Raw genomic sequence first — 27,369 nt, forward strand, 5'->3', positions numbered from 1 at the left:
AAGTAGAAGATTGGATCAGAAATATACAAAGGATCAGAGATGAATTTGTTGGCAAAGGGAATAACTTGTTTCTTGATTATCAAAGAGAAAGTAGAATCTGAAGACTTGGAAGACATCATGGCTATAGATGTCCATAATTGATATAGAGACTTAGCACCAATGCATCACTGCAGGGTACAGAGTTCCAGGAGGGCAGCTGAGAAACAAACAGTATTTGTGGTTTTACAGCTAGTATGAGTTGGATGAGATAGAATACTCAAAATAAAGAAAGCAGAATTATTGCTCACAGAAATGCAAGCAGGGATAGATAGACGCCTCTGATCCTTGACAGAGCCCTGCTCTGGGCCAAGTTTTGGATGCAAGGTGCTTTCCCAAGGGAAGTCTTCAGAGCATGTAGTAGAAATACTACTCAGTTGTTTATGATCACTGCTTTTCTTCATTCGTAGTGAATTTTAACCATGTCTAGCACCTATTGAGAATTAGATTCTTTTCCTTTCAAATTCTTCTTGGTGCTATTGTAGTAGGCCTCAAAGCTCAGATACTTCAGCCACATGTCTTACAGCTTCTGGAGTGTGTGGTTAGTTGGTTGTGGTGGTTTCCCATTTCAACTGCTCTTATCAGGGAGGCCCAAGCATCTGCCACCAGCTGGTAGTTGACTGGAAACTGATCCATCTAGATTGGCTACAGCTGAACCCACTCATGTCCAGCCACAGGGCTTATGTGCACAGTAGGCTTGCTCAGGATTCCAGAGAGCAAGGGGGTAGTAAGATCTGTGTAAGGACAGCCCCGCCCCTGACATCGGGCCCCGCCCCTGACATCGGGCCCCGCCCCTGACATCGGGCCCCACCCTGACATCGGGTGGGACGGAATAAGACTGAAAGGAAATCAGAACACAGAGGAAATAATTATCACAGCACTAATGTGTGCTTCCAAATTCTTGATAATTGTGAAGGAAGTGCTGAACAATACTCGAGACAAACATCTTCAGTGGGCTTCTGGAGATATTGTAGGCACACGCATCAGCAGTTTGGGGATGTGCCATTTAACCAGCTTCAACTCCTTCAGTAGGTACTTCCATCCAACCCACATTTTCCTCGTGTTGTTTTCTAAGACCCAGTGGAAGATTTCACCAAGTTTTATGCTGCAAAATGTACCATGGTTTTCTGAATACAAATTACCATCACTGCATGACTAATTAATACAAAATGTTGGTAGCCATGCAAGAATAACAGTAATTCATATGATACAAAATTTGGTCTAATATTTAAGTCTCAAATAATTGATGAAATGGGAAAAGCATCACAGTTTAATTTTGGTGATAAAGTGGTAATATATCTGAATTAAATTCAAGCATCATATTTTATATCTAATGAATAAATATTTTGAAACTCTAGAAACATAAAGAAAATTCTAATACCTGTTATCTTTAGATGGTAGAAAAATACTTAATTTTACTTTCGTCTTAAACCTTTAAATATTGTTCATAATGTCTGCACTGGATATATAATACCTTTATTATTAAAAGAGACACAGGTATCTTTCCGTTTTGTAATTTTTCTGTGAATTAAAATGCAGTTCAAATTTTCTTATGCTTTAAAAATTGTGTTTTTTGTCCACTGCCAGTCTGATAATGTCTGAGATACCATAATACTTAAACATAGATTTTAATCTTGGCTTAAGAGTATGATAGTTGGATTTTTAATAACTATTCCATAATGCTTTCATTTGAAGAATTCCCCTGTAGCTGTAACTGGTTGTATGCCTCCCTGTACAAAGATGGAATGGGATTTAATGGCTGTCTTTAGAGTCTGAGGGAAATCTGGTCAGTTGGCTGCAGTAGAACTGACAAAGGGTGAAGTCTGTATACCCAGTTGGCAAGTAAGGAAGACATATCTCAGATGCTGGTGCCTCATCAGTTAAGGAAAGAGCATCCATGGTAGCTGCATCTGCATGAGCACTAATCTTTGTATAGGTCTGAAAATCTCACCTACATCAAGGTGACATATAAGCCTTTTGGAATACTCAAATGGACACTTGGGGTGCTAGAAGAAGGCCTCTAAGCACAGAACAGATAGGCTTTTTAAAAATGTTATATTAAATTTATTATATTAAGGAAGCACCTTCAAGAGACATACCATGTAAATGTGAATAGGTCACCTGCCAACCATGGCTACACAAGAGCATTGTTGCAGAGTGAAGCAAGTCACAGACTGTTTGAGTCGCCTCCCACTAGAAGGGGCTCTTGAATATGAAGGGGCTGTGTCACTTCTTCACCAGAAGGGTGTGAGAGACCTGAGAAGTGAGTCTCAGGAGTCCAGCTTTCAGAGATTGGCAGCATCTACTTTCTGTCTTCTGCACACTTGGCAGTCAGCTGCAAGGCTGTGATGAACACAAGCTATAGACAGAGTTCACAAACAGTGATGCCGTGGCAGCCCACTCTGAGGTCCTAGTCTACCCTAGATGTCTGCTGCAGCCAGGAGTGAGCCACTTTGGACCCACACTAGTCTAGTCTTCAGATAAGGACAGTAAGAATTTATCTGTCTTTGATTACACAACCATGTAAGTCTGATGCATCCAGCTGAACTCAGTCAACACACACAACCTAAGACATGCTAATTAACTGTTATGTTAACGCAATGTTTGGAGCAGGCGCAATAGTCACTCATAAGAAAGCAAAGCAAAGCAAAACAGCAGCGCCCCCCCACCCCCACAATGCCATCTAGTGTCTGCCAGTACTGCCAGACTTGCAACAAAACGTGAAAATAATTTGAGATCTGTTGGCTGTGTTTCTTAACAATTAGACTTTATTATACAACCCAACTATCCTATACAGGAGGGAGAAAAGGTTAAAAGGAAACAAGAATAAACCTTCTGGATATCAGTTCTCCGGGATGGATCCCTAGGTGTCTTCGGGCCTGCTCGCTGGTCCTCTCCTGGATCAGCACCCTCCTGGTCTGAACCTGTAGCCTTCTCTCTTCTCCTCTCCACCTGCATCTCTCTCTAGGGCCTCAATTGCCCATCCTTCCTCTGGTTCTCTCCTCCCATTGATGTTCCATTAGAGACACAGTAGCCTGGCTGGAGTCCCAGTCTGTTTCCTGAGGATGGCTCCTCTCAGTCTATCATGGTGTCCCTCTCAGTGGGGTATCTGTGGTGTTCCCAAAGGGCAAGCAAGACTGCTTTCACATGGGGACAAAGCCTGCCATCCTTCCACAGAGATCAAAGACAGCATCTCTATTTATCTCTCTTTTTAACCAGAATGGAATAAGAATGAGGATGGTAGACATGGGAATCAAAGGAAATAAGAAAACAGCAAAAGGTGGCATTTCTGTCTGGAGTTTGTGAGATGCCCTCACGGCACTGCTTACCTCACACTAGAGAATTACAATTCTCACAACTTTCCTTCCCCCTTCCGCGCTTCCTTCTTTCCAGTTTTCAAGTTGTTTTCCTTCTCCTCTGAAACAGTGGGAGCCTCTCTCATTTCTGTGACTTTGTGTTAGACACAGGGATGCTGCTCAAACAAGTACCACATGGAGAGGCCAGTTCACAGTCTCCGAGGAGAGGAGAGCTAAGGCCCAGTTGCTCCTCAAAAGCCTGATGCATTTCCTTAATTGTCTTGTCCTTCCTCCTGACGATCAACAATTGGAGTGAAGTTGGTCTCTTACTTGCAAAGGGTGTAGTTACTATACCGTTAACACGGAATAAAGTGCAAGGATTTAAGCGCTTTCCAACTGTTTCGTCCGCAGGTATTCCCAGGCTGATTACGGCTGACATGGTGAGAGAAGGCGCAGCAGTAATTGATGTGGGTATCAACTATGTCCAAGATCCTATGACAGGGAAGACAAAATTAGTAGGAGATGTGGACTTTGAAGGTAAGAAGCCGAACCTCTAGATAAGTGAAGGGGGAAGCCTGCTTCCAACCTTCCTGCTTTGAGAAAGAAACTTTGCCTGTGTTATCACTCCTCACCACTCACTCTGAGGGAAGACAACACATTAGCATGCCCTCTCTCCTTCCTTCCTCTCCTTCTCTTCCCTCCCATGCTCTCACCTTTCCAGCTGCATGATCCACTTTTCTGTACATTTGTTCTCTGAGATAGAACCTAAGACTTTGAACATGGCAGGCGAGCACTCTACCGATGAGTTATATCACAGGCTCTATTTCTTCTCTTTTCTTTCTTTGTTTCTTTCTTTTTCTTTTTGAGGGAGAGAGGGAGTATGAGAGAGAGAGAGAGAGAGAGAGAGAGAGAGAGAGAGAGAGAGAGAGAGAGAGAGAGAGAGATCTGCAAGGTTTCCCGGGTTGGACTTGAATTTGAGATCCATCTCCTTCTGCCTCCCAGGTAGCTGAAATTACAGAACTAGATGCCAGGGTTGTCGATGTTGCTATTAAGATTAATTTTCTTATTGTGTATGTTTAGTGAAACAATTGTTTTTATTTTTGAAATAGTTTTCATTGCATGTATTTGTTCAGACATGGGAAGCATTCATGTGCCAGCCCATGCATGCGGATGGCAGGGGATCACTTGTGAGCCAACACAAGCATGTGGGTGGCAGAGGACCACTTGTGGGAGCTGGTTTTCTTCTACCATCATGTGGGTTCTTGGGATCAACACTGAGTCATCAGTCTTGATAACAAGCAACTTTACCCAGTTAGCCCTCTTGTCAGCCTTATCACTGTGGTTTTTATGACTGTCGTTTCACACTACACTTAGACATTTATGTTTTATATTCAGACATTCACTCTTTCTGAAATTGTTTTTTGAGAGTTTGAGAGTTACAGGTACTGTATTTACACCATTTCTATCTTCTTATTCCTTCCAACTTCTCCTGAGCCCCCTTTCAAGCTCATGATCTCTTCTTCTATAGTTATTATATATGAGACCATTTAGTGATGCACCTCATTTACATATGTTTAGGACTGATTATTTAGGATTGGATAATTTATCAGGGAAATGGTCCTTGTAGAAGGCTGACCCTCCCTCTGTGAGGACCCATTTACTGCCTGTAGCTCTTCATTGTGGGATGGTGCCTTATGAAATTTCTCCTATCCAAGTTGACATTTCACTGTTATTGTTATGTAGATCCTGTTTAGGCAATTGTGTTGCTGAGACTTCATGAGGACAAAACATTGTCTAGCAGCAGGGAGCCTGGTCCTCTAGCTTTTACTATCTTTCCATCCCCTCCACCGGCACCCACACATATATCTTCTAAGATGTTACCTGAACCTTAGGTATAGGTGCTGTATTGTAGGTGTACCAACCAGGGCTGTAGCCCCCATGGTTACTTAGTCTCTGTATTTTGACCACTTGTAGATCTCTGTCAGCTACAAAAAGAAATTTCTTCGATGAAGTGGGAGAGTTACACTTTTCTGTGGGTATGAAGACAAGTGTTTAGAATATAATTAGAAATTATATTGGTTTAGGAAAACAGCAGTAGTAGGTTCTCGTCTAGGTTCTATGGTTTCTCCAGCGACATATAGGTGACAAGATGTATAGTACCAGACATGAACTCCATCTAAGTAAATGGACCCTAAGTCCATACAACTGTTGGTTACCCCCAAGATATAAGTGCCACTATTGCACTGTTGAGGTTAGATAGTTGTGGTTCCTAGGCTTTACAAGTGGGCAGGACTAATACTTCTTTTTTCACCATTGATATCTTGCATAGCACCTTTGGATACTGTGTAAGTTAGTCTTCAAGGAGGAGGCTTCTACAGCTGTTCCAGGTCGCTTCCTCTAAGTCCTGCATCTGAAGTGTGGTGTCTTAAGCAACAACATCCTTCTCTCCAGTCCTAAGAGGCAGTCAAGGCTAATGGAAATAGCCCATATGTCTTTGGAGTCTCTTGGACCTCCCTGACCAAAAATTGAAAGGGAGGATTCCCATGCATGTTACTGGAGCTTTTGTTAGATATTCTATGTCGTTTTGGGGAGGAACATTATCACCCATGTGCTGCAACTCCACTTAAACTATAACTATAGATCAGAGTAGAGCATTCTCCACAGTTATTTGGAGAGCAGGGACTGACTCTGACATGAACTCTGGTGCCCCATATTTGACCACCTCCCCTAGGTGGAGAGGACTGATGGCACTCAAAGAAAGAATAAGCAGGTTACCAAGATGAGACTTGATAGCCTATGACCATATAGTGAGGGAGGAGGTCCCCCTCAGTCATAGACCGAGGGGAGGGGAATAGGGTGAAAGCGAAAGGGAGGGAGGAACCAGAAGATACAAGTGATGGGATTACAATTTAGATGTGATCTGAATCAATTAATAAAATAAAATAAACTATAAATATATATGAACACACATGTATTGTTTATGTATCTTATGTAATCTTACAAAATAATGTTTTCCTGTGGCCTTTTTCAAACATCCTTTGTGCCATTTACTGCCTCTAAATTACCTTCCCTTCCTTCTAAAACCAGCTTGAGTATCTGCCCTGCCCCTATTTTCCTTTCTTCTCCATAGTACTTGCACTTTATTTCACTCTTACAGTGAGAGTCAAACTCGGTTTCAGATCCAGATAGTTGTCTAGGTAATAAATTTGATGTTGAATTTTTGCTTTAAAGAGGATGAAGGAAAGGAGCTAGGCTAACTTTGCACAGCCAGTGAAGGATTTAAGGCAGCCAGAGTGTAGTAGTAACAAAACAGTTCCAACCCCACAGCCTCTCTCTGCAAAAGAAGGCGGAGCCCCTAGCCACATACGTTTCAAGCTGTCTGACCTCAACCAGTTTCACTTCCAGTTCTTTGTCAGGTCCTTACCTACACTGATGTCCCCAGATGAGTGGTAGTCTTAGATTCATGGATACTCTAAACTATGCAGAGACCCTGAATTATTCGAAATAATTTAGGGCTGATACTGATCATCCCAGGCTTCCAACGGGGCTCGGCAGGTAAAGATATTTGCCTCTATGCCTGATGGCCTAAGTTCAATCCCCAGGATTCACACAGTGGGAGGAGAGAACCGACTCCCACAAGTTGTCCTTTGGCTTCTTCATATGTACATGTGTGTTGTGCATGTCTGCATACATGCAGACCTGAAAAGCAGAGATGGCTATAGTTCACAGCTTTGATTTCCAGGGCAGGCTTACCCAACACAATGCTCTTTATTTTTCTCAGGGCATTTACCTGCTTTCTTATTTTTAAATAAGTAAAACAGTTTACTCAGGAAGATAGCTTGACAACTTTAAAACAGCGTTTGTGAGAGCTGTTTATGCTTTACTTGACTTGGTAGCATGCATTTAATCAAGCTTTAGGTCTGTGCATTTAAATACCTGATGGCATAAAGAAGGAAATGTTACAAAAAAATGCAAGAGGGAAGGCAAGAGCATTGGGCTGAGAACTGGCAGGGTTGTTTGAGATATAGCACCATCGCTAAGAGTTCTGCATCCTCTTTGCATTCCAGTTCAACACTGATGACAGCAGCCCCTTCCACCGTTTCCCGGGAGTCTGCTTTTGTAGCACAGTAAATCAGAAAAACACATTGGTATCATCTCATTTCATACAAAAGGCACGAGCATATCACAAATACTGTGGGTCTGGGTTTTTTCTTCAGTTGTTTTTATGAGATAGTTTCTTACTGTATAGGCTTAGCTTACCTAGAACACCTTTCACAGATTAAAGTGGCCTTAAAATCACAGAAATTTAAACTGCTTCTGCCTCACAAATGATGGAATTAAAGGCATCCATCACCATACCTTGCTCAGTAAGATATTTTGAAAGAGGATATATATTCACAAAACCATTATAGTATGGTATTGTAATTATCTTTTTTCTTATTTTTTGTGCCTGATTTACAGACTAAACTTTATCACAAGTAGCTCTATAAAGTCAGAAGCCTATGTAGTTAAGTGCTGTCTGCTGTTCCCAACACCTGCTGGAGGTCTCAGACTGAGTCCCCCATGGGCAATGGGGACTAGAGTCTATCAGTGTTCACTTTCGGTTTTAATGTTCAGTGTCTTGGACATTCAGCAGATAACTGCGAAATGGCCATGTAAAAGCACAGAAACTTCTGGAAGGAGGTCCAAAGATCAGATTATTCTGATCCTATTTAGAAATACACACATGAGTGTGTTGTGTTTTTTATATTTTCCCCTGCCATCATCCTGCTGGCTCACAGATGCACAGATCGGGAGCACTGAGGGTGAGAAAAGCCTTGTCACTAAGGTGGAGATCCAGCCATCCAGACAATAGGCTTTGACATGTTGCTGGGCAGGTTGTTCATTAGGGCTTAACCTGAGGTGAGGCCTGATTCCCTCTTCCCCATTGAAGGGGAGGGACTTTACCATGGGTCACACCACAGTCTCACAGGTAGCATTTGGCCAACAGTTGCCACAGGTGTAAAAGTTTCCTTATAACTTCTGCCAAGATGTACAAAGCAGACAGATGTGGGTAGATTCAAATGTAAAGGAAATTTTCCTTGCAGAGAAGCCTGGCTCATTAAATGCAAGAACTTGGGCCATGCATGGAAAGTAGATTGCACTGCTGGGAGTGGGTTTTCAATGTAAATGATTGTAAGGGAAAGGGCAGCAGTGTCCCAGAGGGAGTCATGCTGTTTCACAACTGTGAATAAAGCCCTAAAAGAACTCCCATGATATCATGACATCAAAGGTGCAAAGGGTGAGCTGTTGGGAGCCAGGGGAAGTGCAGAGGGAAGGAGAACTTGCCGGAAGTATGGGATGGATGCTTTCTCCAGATAGGAAGCCCTGTGTACCAGACTGTCCTCCATAGAGTTTTGTAAAGAAAAGAAAACTTTACATTTTAAAGCTTCTATTTTAAATGGATTTTAATAAGGGTTAGCTTTACTGCTATTTTCAATTCTCTAGGTACTTATACATTATAGAAAGATAGTTTTCTGTACTTTGACAAAATAACTTGAACGAGTCTAATTGCCTGCACTGATTGCTCGGACTGCTTTCCCACAGCTTCAACTCTCAGAGCACGACAGTCCTGCAGAATCTCTGCTGCTGTAGCCATGTGAACACGCAATAAAACATCACCAAGCTAGAGGCATCGTGGCTCAGATTCCTGTTCAATATCATAAGCACTTCTGATGGTTGTTCAGCTTGCTTGATTCCAGTGTCTCACCCTCCCCACTGCAGTATTGTCCATGTAGACTGCTCAGTGTGGGAGGTTTTGCTTTCTTAGAACCCCTGTGGAGATCCCATAGGGTCCCAGAGAGCCTTGCCTGCAATGCCATGCTGTCTCAGGTGCTGTTAAGAATAAATAGAGCCTTAAAATTAGCATTGCATTGGACTAGTGTTTAACTTTGCATTGACCTTTGAGTATAGGAATCAGGAATACTGACGGATGCCTCTGCCTCTGACCAATAGTTTCCCTTCTCCTTCAGCTTTCTGAGAATACCCCTTCCATCTGACGTAAGGCAGTAGTTACTTGTTTAAAGATTCATTTTGATTAGCTTTAATTATATGTGCATGTGAGCATAGATGTCAGGGAAGGCCAGAGATGTTGCATCCTCTGGAGCTGGAGGTAGAACTGGTTGTGAGTCACCCAATATGAGTACTGGAACGGAACTAGGGTCTTCTGTAAGAGCACTACATGGTCCTAACTGCTGGGCCATCTCTCTAACCCCTCAAGCCAGTATTTAAAAGCATCTATGTGACAAAACTGTTTTCATGGCTAGGATTTTCTTTCACTATCAATAATCATGCAACAAAAGTTATATTTGATAAATCTAGATTTCTTTTGTAGATTCCTGTTTTCTGATCAGTCTACTAACTTTTTCCCACAACTTCTTTCAACTATTTTCAGTTGAAGATTTGACGTCTGCACCGTACATTCATGACAAAGCAGACTATATTCCAAAGATACAAACAAGAGATCACAGAGTATGGGCGAGTAGCACTTTCTGAGTTACAAGCTGGAACAGAGTCTCCAGCCCCAGACACTCATAATTACACTAGTTTTATGGCCGCAATTCACCACACGGATTGGGTCAGCCGAACACGTAATTAATGACCTCCCATGCTGCTAATTCAGTTAGCCCTGCTCCTGTTGGTCACCTCTGGGGCCTCCTCTACACCTCATGCCCAACACACAGATGCTTCTCCAAATGTTGGAAGCTTTAATGGCTTTGCTTCAGTTTTATGAAGCATTGCTCCACAGGGGTTGAGATGGAGTGGAAAGAACTGGAAAGTCTGCTCCTCACTGCCTGCCCCTCCCTCCTCCTTCTCTTAACACCTGGCCACGCCTCTCTGCAGGTTTATGTTAAACAGAAAGCAGCGCACAGGGAAAGACTGGGAGCAAGGTGGGAACAAGATGGAGCAGGAATGGTATTTCTCATAAATAAAATATGTGGGTTTGATGTCTGAAATGGGGATTTCTTAACTTGTTGTCTCCAGGTTACGTGACAGTAAGTAGAAATGATAGCGATAACTATAAAAAAAACTCTCCGTGAAACTAACTTAAATGTGCAGAGAAAAGAAGCCACATTTTACCGAAAAGAAAATCTACCCCTCAGATACGGCTAGTAGTTTTTGTTTGTTTGTTTGTTTGTTTGTTTTTTTGAGACAGTGTTTCTCAGGGTAGCCTTGGCTGTCCTGAATTTAATTTGTAGACCAGGAGACCTCTGACTCCCTGAGTGCTGGGATTGCAGACCTCGCACCCGGTTACCAATAGTATTTTAAATTTAAAATTTTTATTTTTTCTTTGAAAAATTTGTACTTGTATGCAGTATGTCTCAATTATATGTATTTATCACCTTTTCCAGATGTTTTATTTCTGCATATATTATAGCTTGGAAAATATGGCTTTTGTATGTGAGTGTTTTCCATAAGGCTCAAGTGCACAGATGTATTTAAAGACTATGTCATCATTTGCTTTTCCATTTCTTTAACAGTTTGGTGGTTTCTGTTTGTTCTTATAAGGAATTATGCTTGACTATAGGATAAATTATTGTAACAAAGGTAAATTGAAATATATTACCTCAAGCTAGAGCCCTCTCCCACTGAAGTCTAGAGTACTCACGCAGTCAAGGACATTAAGCAGTTCTTCATTCAAGGATGCTGTTATCATTCATCTTAATGTCTATAGCACTTTACTAGAGCTGCCAAAGCCAACTGCAACAGAAGAGTTACCTTACATGGCAGCAGTAGATTCCGTACACTTCTGGAGGCCCAACGCCCAGGCAGAGATGGCATGAGGCATCCTACTGTATCTTTTCACCTTTGCACATCTTTGTTCATCTTTATTAGCTACGCAATGCCTTCCTTCTGGAAATGTCTATGGACTAGCCCCGCCCCCACACCCTTGCGATGACATCAGCCTTCTTGTATTAGGCCCTTCCTATAATGACCTCATGCAGCAGAGATAGTCTTCCAAGACCTTATCTCCAGATACAGGCACATTCTTGGGGTCTGTCGGGGAGAGAGCAGGGGCTGGCAGGCTAGCCTCCAGGACATACAGATGGGGAGAGCACAATTTTGTGCATCACGTCCTGGCACGCATATTGTGTTTGCCTTCTTACCCATGTGCTCTTTCGTGGTAAGGCGAGGAGAGAGTGAGCAACCGAGTCCCATCAGCTTTGAGAACACTAATCTGAAAGTCTCCTTGTCGTTTCCACCATAGTCCTCTCTCCCCGGACATAGATATGTGTGGAAGCAGCAGAAGTGTAGAAATGTGTGGGGCCATTTGAATGAATAACAATCCACCTTATACCTCCCTCAGAATGCGAATACGCAACAGTTCCTTGGGAGCCTTCAGTTTTGATTCGTTCAGTTTTCAATTATTTATTGAGCATTTGCTATGACTCCATCCCATGGTATACAATTCTGGCCTAAATAGAGAAAGTTTTATCTGCAATACTAAGCAAATAAATACATCTTATAGTATATAAAATAGTGTATCGTGTTACAAAATAAAACAAACTTAAGTTGTTTTGGAGAGCTGTCTTAGCAGTTAAGAGCACTGGATGCTCTTCAGACAACTAGATTCAATCACCAGCATATGTATGGCAGTTCACAGCCATCGGTAAGCCCAGCTTTGGTAAGCCCGACACTCTTTTCTGGCCTCTGAGGGGACTGTATCCATTGTATGGAGCTGTAACTCTAAGGCAAATACATGCGTGCCCGTGTGAGCGCGCGCGCACACACACACACGCACACACACACACACACACACACACAGTGAACACAAACTCAGGAAAAGAAGCTCTGTCTACAGAGATGATTGGCTGATTAGAATTCCAGTGTGACGGAGAGAGGTTGGAATGTTGCCGGTCCAGAGGTTAACTACCTCATCTGGGGCTAGCTCTAGCCCTCTGGAATGGCCATTCCTTGCCCACCTCTGCTAGAACTAACACCTGTGGCTAATAGAATCTATTAACTAAGCACACTAGCTTCCACTGAGCATGAAGGCTCAGCGACCATCTTGGGCATTATAGAAAAGCCTCCCCATCTTACTTTAACCATATCTCTGAGGTGCCCACTGATGTGTTTCAGGCTTGCTTTGATTTATGACTTGATTTTTCTGTGAAATATAAAACTTTATGAGATTACTTCTACATTATAACATGGAATTTGAGTAATTCAAATCTGTGTTTTCAGGCCATAGTCACTCAATATGACTCCAGAATAAACTATGTCTTACCCCTTTAAAATAAGAGCTATAGCTTATACATCCACAACATGAAATAAAAAAAAAATCAAGCTTTAAAACCAAATAAACACAAAATAATCAAACAACGAATTGATGTTTAAAGGTGCCTTGAAGGAGTAATCAGAGCCAAGCTCACTGCTAACCTGAAAAGTGAGAGAGCTCACCATGTGTATCATCATTATGAAATTACTCGCTGTGCAACAGGTGTGGTATGAGGAAGTTCATTATTGTGAGAAGGGCAAGGGAGAGAGGGAGAGAGGATACAGTCTGAGTGAGCCCTGAGAGAGTCAAAAGTACAAAGTGGGAAGGAGACAGACAGAGGATCCTCTGGACAGACAGAGGGACAGGCAAAGAGAGAGGTAAGAGAGAGACAAAGATGGGGGCAGAGAAAAGAAAACTAGGCAGAGAGAGAGAGAGAGAGAGAGAGAGAGAGAGAGAGAGAGAGAGAGAGAGAGAGAGAGAGAGAGAAGAGAGCCCTGGGATAGGTGGCTGGTCTCTTATCCTGGGTTCCTGGCTGTGGCAGGGGCAGGTGATGACATCAGTGGTTGCTAGGCAACCGAGAGGCAGGCCAGCAGATTGGTTTGTGAACTAACATTCTTCTCTTTTCCTATAATTAAAAACAATGAGAAGCTAGGGAGGAGTGGTGAGGTAGGAATGAGGACGTTGGATTGCTTCTCATGCAAGGCAAATTAAAGTATATAAATATAGGTTCATTGGAAGCAGCTTTTGGCAGCCATGCAAGGAGGGGGGAGGGGAGGGGAGGAGAGAGGGGAGAGAGAGGAGAGAGGAGAGGGGGAGAGAACCAAAATGTCCAGATTATGTGGGGAAGGGGAAGGGAAAGCCACTGCTGGGCAGGATGTGCCAGCCATGCCCTGCAACACACAGGGACCGAGGAGTTCTGGGAGAGCCTAGAGCTGTTTGTTCTGGAAGAACCTGAAGCACATCATTTCACCTTTTTGTTGATAATAAATGGATAAGGAGTAAAGAAATCAATTATCTTTGGCTACTTCCTGCTGACATTAGGGTGGCGATGGCGGGGGGAGGGGGGCAAAGGGCTGAAATGTTGGCCAATTCTAGGAAGAGAAGGCTGATGTTTTGTTACTGTCCAGATTCTGAGAACATCTTTGGCTAGGGGAGGCAGTGCAGGTCCAGCTAGCACAATGTGTGAGGTTGGAGTGGAGCATCTGTGGGTTATGCTTTGGTGCTGTCCCTCAGCGCCCAGATGGAGGAAATCTGGCAGGATATTGGAACATATATATGGACAGAAGACAAAGTTAAGTAGGCTAAGGAGAAGAATTCCTTTTAAGCGTACATTTGAAACTTTTGGGAGAGCCAGCAGAGAGGGAAGGTTTGGTTTGAAGAAGAGAAAAGACTTGAACATAGGGAACTGCCTTCCATTTACCAGAATCCTGGCAGTGATTAAAAAGTTCCCAATGTTGGATCTGTCATCTATGGGACATGAGGGAGAATCATTCCAGACAACTAGAGGAGTCGTTGTCAAGATCTTCAGATCATGTCTAGGGGTTTTATTTTGTAATCTTTGAGACAGAGTCTTTCTGTGTTCAGGCTGACCTTGAACACACCAAGTTCCCAACGCTGGTCTTGAACTCATGGCTCTTCTGCCTTAGCTTCCCCAGTATTGGAATTATAGGTTTGTGCTATCTGGTCCTGCTCTGCCTGGTAGTTTTGATGAGCTACAAGGGGGCCATTGTAACTGGATGCAGTAAATAAAGGAAAAGATGTTATGGGGAACCACAAAAGAGGTGGCAGTAGGGATTGTATATTACGTTGGCACTTAAAGATCACAGAAAGGCATTTGGGTTTTACTCTTAAGAAATGGCTAGCAAAGGCATAGTATTTGACATGTTTTCAATAGGATCACTCTCTGGACTGTTGAGAATAAGGGTGTAAACAGGGGTATCTGTTAAGAGGCTATTGTAATTATCCAAGTAAGAAATGATGGGGTGTGGACAAGCCTAGTAATGGGTTTAAGTACTCTGAGGTTGTTAGATGGTAGATATAACTTAAAAGGAGAGCTGGGATGATTGGTCAAATGATTAGGGGTGAAAATATAAAAAAAGAAGCATGTATGGTTTTAGGATCTTGCCATGAGTGTGAGCAGAGAGTCCTGTTCCATCATGGTCTCGAAACAATTTGTACCATGTCAGTGAGTTTGAGCCAGGTTGTATAGCTGATGTGGAGTGTGGGGAAAGGGAAGAGGGGGGCTGGCCAGGATGTACAGCTGTGTGGGGAGTGGTGTGGGAAGGAGGGGGATTTTTCCAAGTGGAAGCTACACTAGAGATCACAGAAAAGGGAGGAAATAGAGCGTTGGTACTCTGTAGTATGCTCAATGCAGTTTATCTGGGGATAAAACTATGACGTAAAGCAGTTTATTCAAGAACAGGAGTATGATATAAAAACTTGCAAAATTGCCCTAGATGCTGGATTTACACTTGAGGTTTTTGAAAGAATATTCATTGAATAAGAAATGAGTCCCAGAAAGGAATGACGAATCTTGGAACTCCATCCATGAAATTTGTTTCTCAAAATTGAAATCTAAGACAACACAGGGCAGTGAAGCCACTTATTTCTCCTCCAGAAAACTATCTGGTGCTATCTCAGAAAACTGGGAATAGGGCTTCCTCGAGACCCAGCTATTCCACTCCTTGGAATATACCCAGAAGATGCTCCAGCACACAACAAGAAAATTTGCTCAACCATGTTCATAGCAGCCTTATTCATAATAGCCAGAACATGGAAACAGCCTAAGTGTCCCTCAATAGAAGAATGGATAAAGAAACTGTGGTACATATACACTATGGAATACTATTCAGCTATTAAAAACAAGGAATTCCCGAAATTTGTGGATAAATGAATTGAGCTAGAAATGATCATAATGAGTGAGTTAACCCAGAAGCAGAAAGAGTCAAATGGTATATACTCACTTATATCTGCATATTAGCCCAACGGGCATGTCCCACGAAAGCCTTCACTTACCAGGAAACTGAGACAGAGGGGAGGACATTCTAGTGGGACTCTAGATGAGAGAATCATGGGAGAATGGCAAAGTAGAAGGATCCAGAGGGTCCTAGAAGCCTACAAGTAGACAATTATGATAGGCAGATTTGGGCTCAGGGGTCCCGCTCAAACTAAGGCACCAGCCAAGGACAATACAGACGGTAAACCTTAAACCCCTACCCAGATCTAGCCAATGGACAGAACATTCTCCACAGTAGAGTGGAGAGTGGGATATGACTTTCTCACATACTCTGGTGCCTCACGTTTGACCATGTCCCCTGGAGGGGGAAACCTGGTGGCACTCAAAGGAAGGACAGCAGGTTACCAAGAAGAGACTTGATACCCTATGAGCATACACAGGGGGAGGTAATCCCCCTCAGGAACAGTCATAGGGGAGGGGAATAAGGGGAAAATGGGAGGGAGGGAAGAATGGGAGGATTCAAGGGATGGGATAACCATTGAGATGTAACAAGAATAAATTAATAAAGGAGAAAAAAATGAAGAAAAAAAAAAAAGAAAACTATTGGGGGTGGTACCAAACCTTCATCTAGCTTATTTTCTTTTAGAATGTTCTACGTTTGAAACCTCAGAGTTACCTTTCACTCCATACTCTTTTTATATTGTGTCTAACTTTCCATGGCTGGTTCCATGCTGGAGCCAGTCTGACTTGGGTTTGAATCCTGATTCTACTGCTTAAAACAATTAAGATCTTAGGTAAATCACCTCACCTCTGAGACTTGATTTTTATCACTGGAAAACGACAATAATGATGCCTATGTTAGGAGGATGTCACAAAGATGAGGTGGAATAATCACCGCGCACGAGCGAATTAATGCATGTGAACTGCTGAGCACACTGCTCATAGCGAGGAGTGGACCTGCCCACATGACTCACCTTTTCCTTCCCACTGCACTACTGATCCAGAAGTCTGTGACTTCACACTTTGCTCACCACCTCATTCTTTACTGATTTTCTCTCCTCGAATCGTTTTTTTATTTCTGTCTTGTTCTTCATCCAACCATCAAAGGAATCAACCTTCATGATTCTTCTCATCTTCTTCTGGCTTCCTTTGCGTGATTAGCTGACAATATCTTTTATACTATCTTGCATTTTCTTAGTTGGTCCCAACTAGACTACTCCTTCCTAGCATGAGCTTCTTGTCGGGTATATTTTGTATTTCTACCCCACACCAACTTTTAGCTTTCCTGTTCCATGCTCTTGTGCCTCAAACAATGCAACCTTGAACATCAGGAGGACCTGAAAGGAGAGTGAAGGTAGAAAGACTTGAGACTCTAGGTTCACTTCAAGAACCTCTTTTATTTTTCTCACTGTTGTTTATGTATTGCTCAGATAGTACTAGAGATAGAGTTCTAAGTAGAGCTTGACAAACAATACTTTTATCCCCCCCCCTTTTTTTTTTTTGAGTTCTGTACTTCTTTGCCCTTGTGGCCTTGTTTTGCCCTAGAGGACCATCTTCCTCAGTTTTACCTTATGCCTGGAGTCTTTTGAAGTCACGCTACCACATCTGGGTCAGGGAGCATGCTTGAGAAAGGAACTGCAGAACATCTGGACTCCAGCCACTCTCCTCTTCTCATTTTGTAGCACCAAGGTGACATAACCAGCTTTCTCTTGGGCTATCAATCATCTCTGGCTTCTTTGGATGCAGAGACAACCTATTAGAAGCCTTAAAGGAATAATAGCTGCTAATATTAAATTCATCAGGGTTTTAAAAGACAGATCATGTAAAATGTTAAAAGGATTTAGACACAATGTACTTCACAACTCGGCTGCAAACTGTTAGTCGGGGACTACTGACAAGTGGGGATAGTCTAGTGAATATATTTCTCCAAGGTCAGTAGTACAGTTGTTTTGAGACCATACTCCATCGAAGCGCTTCATAAACAATTCCCACAGATATTTATATTATCCATATAAGGTAAAACAGAGATACAAATATAAGTGAGTTATAATGGCAACCAATACTCATTATTTAAGCTTGCATTCATTGCCCTATCCAATCAATGGTTTCATTAAGGGCATCCAGACTTTCTGGGGGTGGGGGCAGAAACTATGTTTAATTTTTCTTGGGTTCTTTCAGTCCTTGAAACACTTTTAGCTAGGCCTATTGGTAAACGGAGCTGATTGTACTCCTGCCATCGGGGCAGTTATGGTTCCAATAAGCATTAAGACGCCAGCAATTACCAACCATATAAACTGTACCTCTAGTTTATATAACCGTCAATAATTTCCCCGGGTAGTATTTATATTTTCTAAAAAGCCATTTTCTTTTAGTTTTACAGGAATGCATATAAAGGAGGCTTGTTTTTAACATCATAAAAGTAGAGTTGAAAATATTATTAATACATTGGATAATTTGACAAGAAGTCCACAAAATATGGTACAGGGTGTCACTGCAATGAAAAGAAGCTTAGTAGTTGGGTGAGAGTTGGAAGTGACGCGCAGTTTACATGTGATTGAAATTCAGGAACGTGTTCCTCTTTGGTTGTTGTCTTCGGTCGCCAGTTAAAAGTGTAGCTTTACCAATCCTGTTGGGATCCAGGAAAAAACTGTAGGAGAAAACACAGATGTGGAGTCTCAGGCTTCAAGTTGTAAAGGGAAGAGACCCAGACATAGGTTGAGTCCATGAGAAAGTTTACATGAGCGTAGATAAAGGAATAGTAAAACAAAACAAAACAAACCAAACAAACAAACAAAAAACCAGTTAAAAAGTCAGCAACAACATGGTCATTTTGAATTTGTTTTCCTGCACTGGAACCTGTTTGTGAGTTTACCTATCTCGGTAGGGATCCTATTTGCTCCAGCAAAATGCAAGGCCTGATACCTACATTTGAAACACTTAAAGGCCTAGGCAGATTTTGTATTTTTGTAAGTCAGTGTATGGCTATGTCATTATTATCTATCTTTTCACAGCTTGTAGTAGGAGATTAATACAGTTCATAGGTTTTTGCCTGTTAGCGGAAGAAGCCCCAAGTATATATTAATGTGGGAAAGACTGTAAGCTTTGTCACAGGTGAAAGCAGTCTTGGCAAGCTTTACCCTTGGGCACCCCATAGATACCCTGTGATAGACTGAGTGGAGCCATCCTGGGCCTGGAATTCAGGAAGCTTACAGTCTTTCCCACACATTCCCCTTCTCTTTTAAAAAAAAAAAATTAAGCACTATATACACAAATATACATATATACAGAATCATCAGGTATCAAGTCCATAACCAAGTCCTTTTATACTTGTTAACCTGAGAGAAAGTATTCCACTAGCCTACCAAAGAGAGTCCTTTTTTCTTCATGAGAAATTGCAATTATCAATCCATAAATATGTTTTTAATTCTTAAACTAAAGCTTCTAGTAACACTGTGGCTATCTAGTCTTTAATCCCATCAGAGACCCAAGAAGGAAAATCTATCTAATAAAGGAAGTGCTGGTGGGCTTGTGTTGATAGGACAGAGAGAGCGGCCCGCTTGGACAGTCACCGGATTCTCTCCTTCATTGGGGCAATCAGTCTTCAGCCTTATCGGCCCAAAACATCCAACAAACTGCTTTTTGAAGCAGGAAATGCGATGGTCTGGTCCATCTAGTCTCTTCAAAGCTGGACAGTCAACTTTCCAGCATCACTGTTGATCATTGCAGACAGTCAGCCTGTCATCAGCAGTAGAGATAAGAGCAGTTTCGCAGTCTAGTGACCATTCTGTCACCCTCCTCTCTTGATGCCCCCATCTTCAATGATGCATATGGAGATGCTGCCAGGAGCAGATGTCTCTTTCTGTCAGGAAAGCCCTCATCGTTAAATGCCATATTCTGTGGATCTCTGAAGAGTTTGAAGACCAACTCTATCTATTCTTACAGTTATCAATCTATTCCTTTGAAGACATATACAAGAAATTAAACAAACCTGTTCTATGATAAAGTAAGTTAGTATCTAGTAGGATTTTAAGATAATTAAATACCAATTTTTATCCCCGATCTTCCTGAACAGATTATTAATAGTTTTTCATAAGACATTAGTGGTACATGAATAATACATTAAATAAACATTGAACAAAATGAACTTAAGTTTCTAACATACAATATACAATATTTTGTCAACATATAACATACATACCTAAGGCAAACAATGAATAGCAATATACAATTTAAGTTTTTATCAACGTGAAGCAAAAGTTGAAGTCTTAAATTTCCATCAATCAGAAGTCTTAAATTTTTATCAATTTACAATACCAATGTAGGATATTTGAGGCTAGTAGATTCAATAATCTACCTTTTATTTTCCAAACCTATATCCTCCCTTCCTTCTCCTCTTTTCCTTAATATTAGATGGGATAGAAAGTAAGAGAGAAAGAAAGATAGAAGAAAGAAATCCCCAAATGAAACTTTTATTAATTGTAACTAACCCCGTTAGGCAAAAATGGGCATTGGTAACCCACCAAAAACACCCATCCCACCTACTGGGAATGGTGGCGTCGTGTTCTCAAAATTACTTTATGCTGTTTAGGAGAAAAATCTTTTTGGGGTACCCTAGAAAAATAATATATTGGCCAAGCGCTGGAAAAGCTAGCTGTTTTTGTCCAGTCCTTTTGGGATCGATCCTTTCGGCTAGCTGATTTATTGTTAATATGTATGCAAAGTTTGGAAGAAGCAGTAGTGCCAGAGGCAGAAGTTTGATGTTTATCATTGTCCTGTTTTTTGCTCTGAAAGTAAGCAAACTTTTGAAGTCATTAGTACAGGTAGGTTAGTACATATATAATTTTTAAAGGAAACATCAGTTGAGGCACCTTGTTCGAGGTGCCAGAGGCATGCTTTTGGGGTTAAATCACCCATGCTGCCTGCTTCGTCTTCAGCGTTGTCCTGCTTTTTGCAAATAATACAGGGCTCTACCTGCATGTACACCAACATATTAAGAACAAAGACTTTTGTCTGTTTGCGTATGTATGTATGTATGTATGTATGTATGTATGTATGTATGTGTGTGTATCTATCTCTGTGAGCCTGTTAGGAGGCTACACTGGTTTGTTTGAAACCAGTTGAGAGGTAGTAGGTAATTTATCCTTAGCTTTGAGATTTTCTTTTTATGTTTAAGAGACCAAAGTAATTAAACTTCTCAAAAAACTTTTGAATTTGTATCATCAGCAACATATCCATCATTTGGATCTGTAGTTATTGCAAAGCCAGAAACATTTAAAAGTAAAAGCAGACTGTTTAGATATGGGTAGAACAAGCAGGCGACCCCGGAGGAATTGTCTGATGAAGACAGGGCCGGGGGATGAGGAGGCCCTATAGGACTTATACACACATGATGTGTCTGAAGACTAGGCCAGTCATTGACTTCTTCAGGATGCATTGTTTGTGTCATGCAAGGTGCATTCCGAGTATGGTGCATACAGCCACACAAACAATAAATAAGCCTCTAAAATGTATACTTTTTGGATATGTCAAACTTAACCTTAAATAAAGACTTTTGGTGCCTCTTAGTCTTCAGAGTGCCTCCTACCATATGCAGAGGTAGAGAATATTCCCGGTTTCTAAAATAATAGAGCACCCTCAAACTACACCTCATTTCCAATTCAGTTTTCCAAGACAGGGTTTCTCTGTGTAGCCTTGGCTGTCCTGGACTCATTTTGTAGACCATACTGGCCTCAAACTCACAGCGATCTGCCTGCCTGCCTCTGACTCTCAAGTGCTGGGATTAAAGGCATCCGCCACCACGCCTGGTGGTGTCCTTCTCTTAAACTGATGATGTGATTGGTCAGCTTGGCTTACCTGTCAGCTTTTCAGGGCAGGCAGTCATCAGCCCACCCCACAGTCTAGCCTCACTAGAAGGGGAGAATCATACTTTAACCAAGAGATGATCCATCTTGGTAAGTTGAGCAATTGGGGTTGCAAAAGTAGTTCTCTGGGAAATACCATGTTTACAGTACCTCCACAGGTCACTTCTAGGAACAAAAGGAGGAACCATGGGGGGGGCACTGTGAGATCTCTATGCCAGCTGCCTCCACTGATGCTCACAATGAGGACAAGCTAGTGTTGATGAAGTATGGGTCTTTGAAATGAAATAAATCTCTAAACATATTCTAGGTAGTAGGGTCTAGTTGACATGGAATGGTCATATTTTTATAGGACAGAGTTAAGGTTGAAGCACAAAAACCTATCCATGGAAACAAGGAAAATACGCAAAGCTTTTGTAAAATTGTCTTATACTATAAGGAGATTCTTTTTTTTTTTTTTTTTGTAGCTGTTTCTCAGAATCCTAAGATAGAATTATCTATGAGAAAGACATTTATCATCTATTTTAGGTTGGTTATGGTAAACTACTGAGCTCAAGGCCCTGCCAGGAGATCTGGAAGACTCTCCAGCATTCTGGGTAGTTTCTCAGCTCACCACTGATAGCAGTGTTCTGTGCCTGAAGGAAAGGCGCTGGAGGAAGGGAGAGAAAGGGTTGTGAAAGATGGCACAAGATAATCTTTTTTTTTATTTTAAAGATGCTGTGAAAGGAAGATGTTAGTCAGTTCCCAAGCTGTCAATAGAAACGCTGTAGCAGTAGTTAAACTCTTGCCAACCAGAATAAAAACGCAGTGACAGCTGATATCATCTGTGACCAGCCAAGAAGCTTCACTGGTGATGGGTAAGGTCATAGACAGTGACCTGATTTATCCAGGTAACTAGGCTCTATATGGCTTCATTCAATGTTGTCTAAGTGGTACGGCTGGCACTGTGTTAGACATTCACATCTGGGCAATAGCTAGCCAGATATATACAGATTTCATTTAATATAAAGAGGAAATGGAGGGAAAAGAGACAGAGAAGAAGACACACAGAGAGTAAGTCAATCAATTGACTGATTGATAAAATGTAATTTTAAAAAAAGAACCAACAACCCAGATACAAGGTACATTACCTTAGTTACACCTGATGCTGTTGCCATACAAAAGTTCAATAGAGAGCCACATGCTAAGGAGCCTTTTGCTCTCTGGCTCAGCGCGCACTTAAATGTGTTGTATAACACCCCTATGAGAAAGTGGAGTGTTTTTGCTACCTCCTGAGTCATAATTTTTCTCCTGTCCTTTGCCATTCAGGTTTTTCTGGTTGTTACTCCTGTCCCTCATTTTCCTGAAGCTTGTCTCCCCTTCATTATAGTGGGTACATTTGAGAAGCCATGCCTAAGTAGTTTGCATTTTGAAGCATGGGAAACTTCTCCAACCATTTAATTTAGACAATTATATATGTATACCAGTAGGCTGAAACCACACGAGAGAAGTGAGACATTTTTGTGTGTGTGTGATACTGCCCTTAAAGTTAAGTTGCTTCTAAAAGTTTGCTGTTGCATTGTTAGAAGTCCAACAGGGACTACAGAGGGCTTCTTTAAAGATGACAAACAAAGTAGAAAGAGAAACAACACCACAAGAGAACTCATACCATTAGTTTCTGTTGCTCCACCGAAACACAGATTTAAGAGCACAAGTACACTCTTTTGCAGAACATAGTTTTCATAAAATATTAGCAGAATCTGTTCTGCTTGGATGCATCCATTCTCTTATTGAAGGACCATCAAGGATGACACGGTGCCACTGAAGTTAAAAACTCACTACCTGCCAAGGAACTGGAGAATGTTCCAGATGACATTATCCTCGATGACAATTTTGATTCTTAAGTGCCAGCCCTGGGAACCAGGACCATAAAGTTCCAGAGGAAGCAATGACACAGAGATCACAAGCTGGAGACACCCTGTCATGAAGCAGGGGTTGCTGCTGCTGCCCCAGAGGTTAACGATCACATCCTTTTTCTTTTGTTCTGCCTAAGTTGTTAAAGAGCACTTGAACATTCCGTGTGTCTCCAGACATGGCCCTCGTGAGTAATCTTCCCACACCCCGTGACCACATGTCACCCTTGCATTTTTGGAGGCACATGTATAGACCGGACACCTAGTATCTTTCATCAGCCCTGTCATCACTTCCATTTAAACATGAAGTAACTTTGCTCCTTGCCTATTGTTCTTATCCTGATATTATAAAGACAGTTTTCCTCAAGTAAGTATAATGGGAATGATTATGGAGCCAAGCCTGCCTTCATTCTTCCTTTCAGGAATACTTGAACCATTTATTTTAGGTGACGTTATAAATTCAGTGTTCTACAAACCACCTGCCTCTTCCGTATGCTCTCCTGTAGCCACCTTTTACATACACAGCAGCGACACCAGTCTTCCTGTGGCATTTCTCAGATTCAAGCCACTTTCCACCCAAGAGAAGTTCCTTTTCCACTCTGATTGCAAGCACAACTCCCCTATCCAGAGCACTGCCTGGTCTCTATTTTTCTTACCTGGGAAGTCTAGCCTACCCGAGTCATATCTATACATGATGCTTAGGCCTAGGTAGGTCCTCCAAACACACTCACAGAGCCTAACTGCACTCAGCATACACCATAGCTACCGCACAATTACTGCTTGAGTAATTGCATTTTTAAAATATGTATTTCTCTAATAAGACTGTGAGTTCCAAGGGTTAGTAACTAGGTCTTGCACAAGGGACAGTCTCTATGGATCTATCTGGGCCAGTCTGTAATGTGCGTAGGAATAATAATAATCAGATATGGGAATAGGAGCAGAGGACAATAGATCACTGCTGTCATGAAGAATACTTTTTATTTTATTCTAGTATTAGTGGCAATTTCATAAATGTCTATAGGTGAGGTGATCAGATCTGTTTGAAGGATAAATCTGGCTGTAGATATTGTGGCTGAAATGGCAGACGGGACACCAACAGTTGTATCAGAGACTATAAAAAGTGGTCATGGCTTTCACACAAACTCTGGTGCCCCATATTTGACCACGGCCCCTGGATGGGGAGGCCTGGTGGCACTCAGAGGAAGGATAACAGGCTACCAAGAAGAGACTTGATACCCTATGAGCATATACAGGGGGAAGAGGTCCCTCCCATCACAGTCATAGGGGAATGGAGTAAGGGGAAAATGGGAGGGAGGGAGGGAGAGAGGAATGGGAGGATACAAGGGATAGGATAACAATTGAAATGTAATATGAATAAATTAATAAAATACATTTTTAAAAAGTGGTCATGGATTACATGTGTGCATGCACATCTTTTTTTGCCGAATGACTTTGCTATTATTCTTATCCTATCCTCTAGAGCTTAAATGTGATGGTGAACCTTGATTTGGCCAACCAGACATCACCAACTGTGACACAGTAGAGGCGTCAAAAGTGTCCGCCCATGAGGGGTTGCCTAGCAACAAACTGCTGTATAACTCCAAAACAATGAATCTCCATCTCAAAAGCAATCTCAATCAGGCTCTAAGCTTGTCCACCTTGTTCATATGGAAAATGTTGCTCTTTCTCCAGCACAGTCATCGTCCTCTTCAGACTATGATATCCAGTGCTTTACCCTAGAATCTGTAGAGTGAGGAAGGAAAATCTACAGCTTGACTTCCTTTGACCTGATTTGCTAATACACTCAGGACTTGACCCTGAAAAACTATTCTGTAAATGCCATGGGCCAATGGGTAGACAATTAACTCAGCCCAGGGAGTTAGCCAACTCTAGTGGCATTTGTATTAGATGGGGAAGGAGGACCACATGTTCAGGAGATGAAAAAGGAGAGCGGGGCACATTTGGCGTAGTGTGCACAAGGCGGAGTCTCCCGCAGTCGGAATCATATTCCTATGCCCAAGGAAATCTCTAGACGCTATTTTGCAGCATCTAAAGTTTTGTGGGAAAGTCATTCAAATAAAAATTTGCGGTAGTTATTGCCTTTCCTAAAAATAGTCTCATTTTCAAGAATTTGCTTTAAATATAATGGTTGTTTCTGCCTAAGACTCACTCCTGCAGTCCACACAGACAATAGAATTTAATAGGTACTTTATTTGCCTTAATTGTCAGTTTCAATGACTCTAAAATTTTGATGATTTTATGGAACTGAACCTAACTCTTGATCTTTACTACATGTTCTTTAGTGAGTCATGAAATTGCTAATATCTCTAATACCTGCTTTTCCAGCAGCAGAGACTTTTTGGTGATTTTTCTTAAATACGTGTACACATAATAACCAGTACTTCCTGCAAAGAAGCACAGAGATGCTCCCAACACACACACACACACACACACACACACACACACACACACACACACACACACACACTATCTCCCTTGTAAGCAAGTGCAAACCCTGTCTCCCTTAAGGAAACATCCAATGAGAGGTTGTACTGATGATTCAATGCTCATTAACTCCTCTCTTTTAGACATGATCAGGAAAGATGGATTTCACCGTACCAAGCATGAACGTGTATCTTCTCTCATGACTAATTTCACCTCAAACCATCTGTGAGACTTCACAAACATATAGCCTTAAGGTAGTTATGAAAAATTGTTAATAGAGAATATTCATTATTTGCTTATGTATTTATTATTTAAGAAACAAGGTTTTATTGTCCAGGCTGGCTTTGAGCTTTTGGATGTAGGTTATTTTCTTATCACAGCCTCCTGCATCCTGGGAGCATAGGCACTCCCTCCTTCCCCAGGTGAACACCTGTTCTTTATTCATTGACATTGATGACCAGTGCCATCTGCTGAAAGAAGTACTTTCATACCCTGTTCCTTATGTAACTAGACCACAAACTACATTAATATTACCCAACAATATATAAACCTTTTTAGATATAGCCACTCAGGAAAATTAGACAACCAAAAAGACAGAAAAACCTAATGGGTGTTTAAAAATCAAATTTATTATCTCCTCCCTTTCACTGCTGTGTGTACAGACCTGTTGTGTAGCCATTTCATTTTCCACATTTAAAAAAAAAAACACCCTGAAAGAGTACTTGGATGCTCAACTGTGTTCACAGCAATGCTTAATCTGCTGCCCACTGAGGAATGTGGAGCGATCCACTGACGCTAATGAAGGCTTGTCACCATGCGGAGAAGCCAAGACAAGAAGACGGCTATAAAGAACTGCTGGCAGGACAGGGTGTGTGTGTGTGTGTGTGTGTGTGTGTGTGTGTGTGTGTGTGTGTGTGTGTATGTGTATGTGGTTTCCACTAGCAACCTGTGCAGGAAGCGCAGATTTGGAGCTAAACCGTGAGGCAGGCATTTCTGGTGACAGCCCCATTCCCATTCCTGTCCCTCTACCAGATTTCTGAGCACGATTGTAACCATACGGAGTTAGAAAACAGTTTGTAAGAAGACGATCATGAGACCCAGGGAAGAAGACGGCCCACACTGCTTCTTTAGCAGGTGTGTGATTTAAGTGTAGTGTGTGACTTACACTGCGAGTGGGGCTCAGGGTAAAAAAAAAAAAAAGTAGGAAAATTGACATGTTGTAGTTGTTTCCACTGGGATTGTTTTCAGAGCAGTGTACTATTCATTGCTGACCCTTCAGCCACTTGGGATGCTCCCACGAATTACGCTATACAGGAATGGGGTGCGACTATGGAAGCTCAGGACTCTTTAAACCCGGTTGTGATGGCCTGTCATGTCAAAGAGGAGAGGGAGGAATGGCTGTGTCCTGCCTTCCTGTGTGGCTAAGTTCATATCCTTTTGAATTAGTTAAGTGGAATTGTTAGATCACAGATCCTTTAGCTGTCACAGGCTCACCACAGGCTCACCACAGGCTCACTGCCTTGGAGGCCAGCTACAGAAAGCTGCTGTGACTAACATGGCAGATCTCAAGTCTCTCTGTCTCTATTTTCTGTCTCCGTATCTATTTCTCTTCCTTTCCCTCCCTCCC

At 41.9% G+C, this 27,369-nt stretch overlaps 1 protein-coding gene across 3 annotated transcripts in view; it reads left to right on the top strand.

The window, feature by feature from the left end:
- MTHFD2L (methylenetetrahydrofolate dehydrogenase (NADP+ dependent) 2 like) overlaps nucleotides 1–27,369 on the top strand; it is a 96,772-nt gene that overhangs the window by 67,418 nt on the left and 1,985 nt on the right. For 2 of the 3 annotated variants that reach the window (XM_084760069.1, XM_084760071.1), the window contains one exon: nucleotides 3,744–3,869. In XM_084760069.1, coding sequence (XP_084616195.1) covers nucleotides 3,744–3,869 — 126 coding nt within the window. Of the gene's footprint in view, nucleotides 1–3,743; nucleotides 3,870–25,885; nucleotides 25,997–27,369 lie in introns of all 3 variants that reach the window. The other variant, XM_084760070.1, reaches the window with a different exon arrangement.

Source organism: Acomys minous (genome assembly GCF_964271855.1).
Source record: "Acomys minous genome assembly, chromosome: 15".
Taxonomy (NCBI): Eukaryota; Metazoa; Chordata; class Mammalia; order Rodentia; family Muridae; genus Acomys; species Acomys minous.